Consider the following 6,000-nt stretch of genomic DNA (forward strand, 5'->3'; position numbering starts at 1 on the left):
GCCAGATACTTCCTTCTTTTCTCTTAAGACTAACTCCTACAGTTGGGGACCAGTAATAGCCACAGCTTGGAAATATATCACGGCCGAAATGGCCCTTCAGGCTGGGGTGCCTTCTGCTCATTGCCGCTGTTGGGGCCTCGCCACCCAGCCCATCGTGTCATCTCTCCAGGTGTGCTGGCTGGGCGATGGCCACCGGTAAGGCCAGTCCTTTCATCCTCGGGTGGGTGTGGAAATTCTGACAGCTGTTTCAGGAATTTTTCTTCCCTGTACATCAGTGTACTATAATGTCATATATACTTGTAATATTTATAAGATAATGTAGGCTCCCCTGTGATTCTCAACACAGTAAAGTGACCTCTTCATATCTGAGGGCCAGGATGCCCTGTCTCCCCAGCAGTCACACAGGCATGAGCAGCTGGATGGAGCCAGTGTCTTCCAAGGCCAAGGAGGCCAGGCAGGACTACCTAGGATCGTAGCTTCCAGGGCCAATACCTCTCACGAGAGGGGGAGGAAGGTAGTGTGTCCGCAAATCAAATTCTGAATCTTGGGGTTGCTTCGATAAGGAGAAGGGCATTCAAGACCTTCTGGCCACTTTGGAATTGCCAACCTGAAAAGGACGGTTAAGACTGCTGTGTGCGAGCCCTCGGTCACGGACATGGGGCCGGTCCCTGGCTCCCGCGGCTCTGTGACACCTCAGGACGCATGCAGCAATTGTGAGAACCAGTGGTACTTTAAACATGGATTTGTACTTGTGCTCTTTTTTTCCAGCTACACAGGCATTAAGTATTCCTATATTTATTTTACCAGCAAATGTGTATTCCCTGTGCAAGACCTCCAACTTTTTTGTTTAGGTCTCAAGAAATTTAAAGAATTACCAGTTATCCTCCTCCAGATAACCAAGTGAGCCATGCTTGGTATTTCTTTGGTTTCTGTGATAGAAAATGAACACCAGGAAAGCTGTACCCCTTCACATGCTTAATAGTAACTTTTGAGTCTTCGTAAGAGTAAATACTTGTTGCTTCTTACCTTGAAAGTTGTATATTTTGGGTTTGTGGGTTTTTTTTTAAAGTTTATTTTGAGAGAGTGCATGTGCGCTCACGCATGCTGGGGAAGAGCAGAGAGATGGGGGGGAGAGAGAATCTCAAGCAGGCTCTGAGTTGTCAGTGCAGAGCCAGACTCAGGGCTCGACGCAGGGCTCGAACTGATGAACCGTGAGATCACGTCCTGAGCTGAAATCAAGAGTCGGACACTCAGCCGACTGAACCACCAGGTGCCCTGATAGTTGTACATTTTGTGATTCAGATTGATGTGAAACCTGAGCTTGAGCTTTTGAATTCTTTCTAGAATCTCATTATAAATCCTAAGTAGAATAGATTTGTTCTCCTGCACATCAGGTTATTTTTTATTTAATATTACATATTACTTATCTAGAGATAGTTGTCTGGAAATTTTCAACTATCTAGGACACAGTCAAGAATCCAGAAAGGAATTAACCAGAGCAATTAATCCAGGGCAGAATAACTCTACTCATGCATTTTCCTTCTCTTAGAGCTCAGTCCGTGTCTCTATGTAGACTCCAGTCCCACGTGCCTTGCCCATATTCGTGCTTTTATTTCCCACTACGCATGTATCTCATGAAATGTAGGTACTGTCATCCACTCCCACTGTGGATGATGAAACTGGGGCACCAGGAAATTAATGTGCTCAAGGTTGCATAGCTTACAGGCAGTGGGGAGCCAGGATTCAAGCCCAGGTGGGCTGATGCAGGGGCCCAGCTTCTGCCTCTGCCTCTTCCTCTGCCCCTGCCCCTGCCCTAGCCCCAAGGACTGCAACTCTACTCCTCCTCCACGGCGGGCACGCTAGACCTCACCTAGAAGCTGACTCACTGACATGAGGAGGTGACTACTGGTTTCAGACGAAGAGAGCTAGAGCGAGCAGGGACGGTTGGAAAATCAAGGACCGATGTGGTATAATGACTCTAGAACTCAGTAAGCCCTGGAGACACAGACATTTTTTTAGCTTAATGTCATTAGTGATGATGAATCATTAAGAAAAAACTAGAGTATCTTCAGGATAGTTTGCTAAAGAAAGAACGAACAGAGAAATACTCATAAACTTTCCTGAATCAGGTATGATAAAAGCATAACTTTGGCGAGTTCAAGGGTAAGTGTGTAGAAAACTTTGGCCCTGAAAGACTCTTTCCTGGGAAATCCAAGTAAATAAAATAATTTTAATTAATTACACTAAGATTTGTAGTTAAGTCAAACAAGAATTATCAATAACCTATCTTCTAACCATTTTCTTTGATAGTTTTTTGTTTCCGTTTTTGTTTTTTAATGAGACAACAGGAATGCTTATGTGAAAAGTAGGCTGTGACAGTTGCAGATTCTGGGCCAAATGTGCGCTGGCACATGTCAAGACCAGGGAGCAATGTTGGACTCCCCATAGGTTAAGCCCCCAGAAGAACCGTGTACGTGGTCGGGTGGCAGGTGGTGGGCTCTCGGTAGCTTGTAGGTCGTAATTCGGTTCCACTCATCGGTCTTTTGAGTGCCTATGTTCTGGGCTTAACAGTGATGATTATAAAGTGAATTATTTTTTTTAACTTTGGATTTACTTGAAATCTTGATGCTAATGTAAGAGTAATTGTTTAAATGTCTTCTCAGCTTCTCGGTGAACTACTGTTAGACAGACACAACTTCACAATTATGACAAAATACATCAGTAAACCAGAGAACCTCAAGTTGATGATGAATCTCCTCCGAGACAAGAGTCGTAACATCCAGTTTGAGGCCTTCCACGTGTTTAAGGTACAGCATGGGAACCACAGACAGGATTTCCTTCTCCAGTTCATCTCATTGCATTTACCACTAGCTGCAGTTTTACTAGCTTCGTGTTGGTCATCTGAGCTCCTATTTGTGTAGCACAACATTTGACAAAAACAGACCCAGAAAGGTCTACCATCTGGACTGGGGGACAAGGGGAGAGTCCTTCATTTCTGATGTAGACTATTACTGATCACAAAGTAAAGCATTTTTTAGTGCATTTTTTAATGCTTTTCATGGAGGTTGTAGTACTTGGAATCCATTCTGACTTTCCTTGCCCAGAAATAATTTCTGCCCATTTTATTCTAAAATCAGTCTATATTTTAATACCAAGCTGCAGAATTTCAGAGCATGAATGAATCTGTCAGTCCTTTTTGTGCTGAAACATGTAATTCTCCACCTCACCCCCCCCACCCCCCACCCCCCCACTTGTAAAATGCAGTCTTCCAAAACAAAATCCTCTGAACCATGACTTGACCGCAGGCCCCAGGGAAGCATCGGGCGTGTGCCACGCGTGCCCTGCTGGCTGTGGGCGGACGTCTGGGTCTCATCCCTTCCTGCGACTGATGCTGCTTTCTCTCCGTGCAGGTGTTCGTAGCCAATCCTAACAAGACGCAGCCCATCCTAGACATCCTCCTCAAGAACCAGACCAAACTCATAGAGTTCCTCAGCAAGTTTCAGAATGACAGGACCGAGGACGAACAATTTAACGATGAGAAGACCTATTTAGTTAAACAGATCAGGGATTTGAAGAGACCAGCTCAGCAAGAAGCCTAATTTCCAATCAACACCTAAAATAGTAAATCCAGATTCAGCGTTTGCTGTTAGCTATTCAGCATCAGGCACTCTTCTCGGTTCATGAGGAACATTACTGCTAACCTGCTGTTAAGTGAACGGTTTTTCATTTTACCTTTTTTGTTTTTTTTTTTTTTTTAGTCCAAGTTGGAGAACGTAGCTGCTGCTTTCTTGCCCACTAGAGCACACGTGGACTTTTTCTTGATCTGTGTGTCGCTTCAGATTTCGAAGACTCTGTTTGCTGTGGGAGTTCTGAATGTGGCTGGCTAGGCTCCTGCAGGCAGATGTGTAGATGACGGTGTGGTTTAGGGAAGAAGGGGGTTGGTGTTTTCAGATTCAACCTGCGTGCTTGCTTTGATCTCTGTTAAAGATCTGAGCGTGGGTTCGTGGTGAGGTTGTACGCCTTTGCTGAAGGAAGATCGAGCAGAGCTGTGTTTGAGATCAGAGGGGAGCTGTATCCAAGGTAGGAGCTTTTGGGGTGGATAAAGTTGGCGTGCGAATGAATCGATAGCAACTTTTCAAAGGCGTGAAGCTTCATAAGGTCATGAGGAAAATGTATATATGCTTTTCACAGCTTTCTAGAATTTTTTGACATTTGATTTTCTTGAGACTTGTAAACCTGGATATGTTGAAGGGTATTTGTTAATTTTACTTTTTGGAAGGTATTTTAAACCAGTAGAGCTAACAGTGACACCTTGCGTTTCATTTCGACAATGCTTACAGGTTTCTTTTGTATATAATTCTTAGAATGCTCCTTTCTTTTAAATGATTTAATTTGTACAGCAGAGGAATGTTACTGTATTAGTATGTAACTATTACCTAATATTGAGTTTTTGCAAAAAAAAAAAAAAAAATGAATGCTCATATGTAATTGAAAGACTTCCGATCACATGAAAATGCTGATTTAACTTTTAAGTATCACAGCATTAAAAGACAAAATGGAAACCAATCCTTTGTATTCAGCTATCTACTGGGGTGCCGTTCGGTAGGCCTGGCACTCAGCCAGCCACGCTTCCCTGCGCAGTATCGGCCTTATTCATTTCAATGAGTCATGAGCTCGCCAGACATGAATGATGCTGATTATGCTAAGTTCATGCTGATTATTCGTGGGGGGGGGGGGGGGGGAACCTCTGTAGAGCACCTTTTCTTTCTTAGAGTAAGTAATCCAGTACAATAGTTGTGAAACTGAATAATTAAAACTTTGGCTTCTCTTAGGAAAAGAAGAGCCCCTAGTCATAGGTGTCCTATGGGGAAACATTTTTTTTTAATGTCCTGTTCCTTAATGCTGCAAATTATCAGTATTTATAAAGTAACTGATTTTGCACCACTTTTTGTTACTGTGACCACGGCAGAACGTCTCCTAGAACATATCTATGTCAAGTTCTTAGAATGGTATCTGTTCATCTTAGTGATACTAAGATCACAACTAACAACTTAACAAATCAGAGTTTGCCAGTTTGAATTCAGCATGGCTGTAGCTGATTAAGAAATTTATATAATTACTCTTTGCTAGCCTCTCTTACTAATTGAATTATTTATCAGCCAGCAACATGAGACTCCCAATTGATGTTTTAAGCATCGGCAGGTTTTCAGACCTCCTGGGAATACCGGCGAGGAAAATAGCTCCAGAAGATATAAATGTGTTTTATCCTATCTCAGTCAAAAGGCAGTCTGCATTATAATTGCTTTTCCTGAGGCTGTCTTTTCCAAAATCTGTGTAAAATAAGTCACGTTTTTCTACTGGAAGTCGGGAAAGCGATCCAAACTCCCTGAAATGAAAAATACCCAAGACACTTAGGAAGGGAACGGGGGACTCGACCGTGAGGAAACGTTCTGGGTCTCGCGGTCCAGTGCTTGGTGTCTGGATTTGGTGCGAAAACATCAGTTACACCAAGTGGAAGAAAAGTGTCCCCGCCAAGCTGGCTCTTAGAACTTGAAACAACAAAACAGCTTCCACTTGGGCGGTGGCACCTGCACTTGTGTGTGGGAGACAGCGAGGGTGCAGCACGTCACAGAGATCAGCGATGTGCCACCATTGCGTTGGGAGCCGGGGATAGTTAAGGCTCGTTTTGTTTTTGTTTTCTAACAAAAATGTGAAAACATTCAAAGGTGAAAAGTTACGATCATTTAATATATTCATATCACCAAAACTATTATACTGGAAGTGGTTTCTTTTTGTGTTACAAAGGTTTAATTTTACATGAGTCAGGTACAGTTACTCAATGTGATTTTTAACCCTTAAAAAAAAAAAAAAGGTGGAGATGTATACAGTTGTTAACAGTGCCCTGAAAGCATTTCCTTTCTCCTGAGGAATCGTAAATTTCTTATCAGAATATCTGGCTGGCCCTGTAATTTAAATTAAAAATAAAATTTTGGAGAAACA

At 42.9% G+C, this 6,000-nt stretch overlaps 1 protein-coding gene across 1 annotated transcript in view; it reads left to right on the plus strand.

Moving 5' to 3' along the window:
* Positions 1–6,000, plus strand: part of CAB39 (calcium binding protein 39) — an 88,170-nt gene extending 82,170 nt beyond the window's left edge. The window contains exons 8-9 of the mRNA XM_045481674.1: positions 2,664–2,807; positions 3,411–6,000. Of these exons, the coding sequence (XP_045337630.1) occupies positions 2,664–2,807; positions 3,411–3,599 (333 nt within the window). The 3' untranslated portion in view covers positions 3,600–6,000. The remainder of the gene's footprint in view (positions 1–2,663; positions 2,808–3,410) is intronic.

Source organism: Leopardus geoffroyi, chromosome C1 (genome assembly GCF_018350155.1).
Source record: "Leopardus geoffroyi isolate Oge1 chromosome C1, O.geoffroyi_Oge1_pat1.0, whole genome shotgun sequence".
NCBI lineage: Eukaryota > Metazoa > Chordata > Mammalia > Carnivora > Felidae > Leopardus > Leopardus geoffroyi.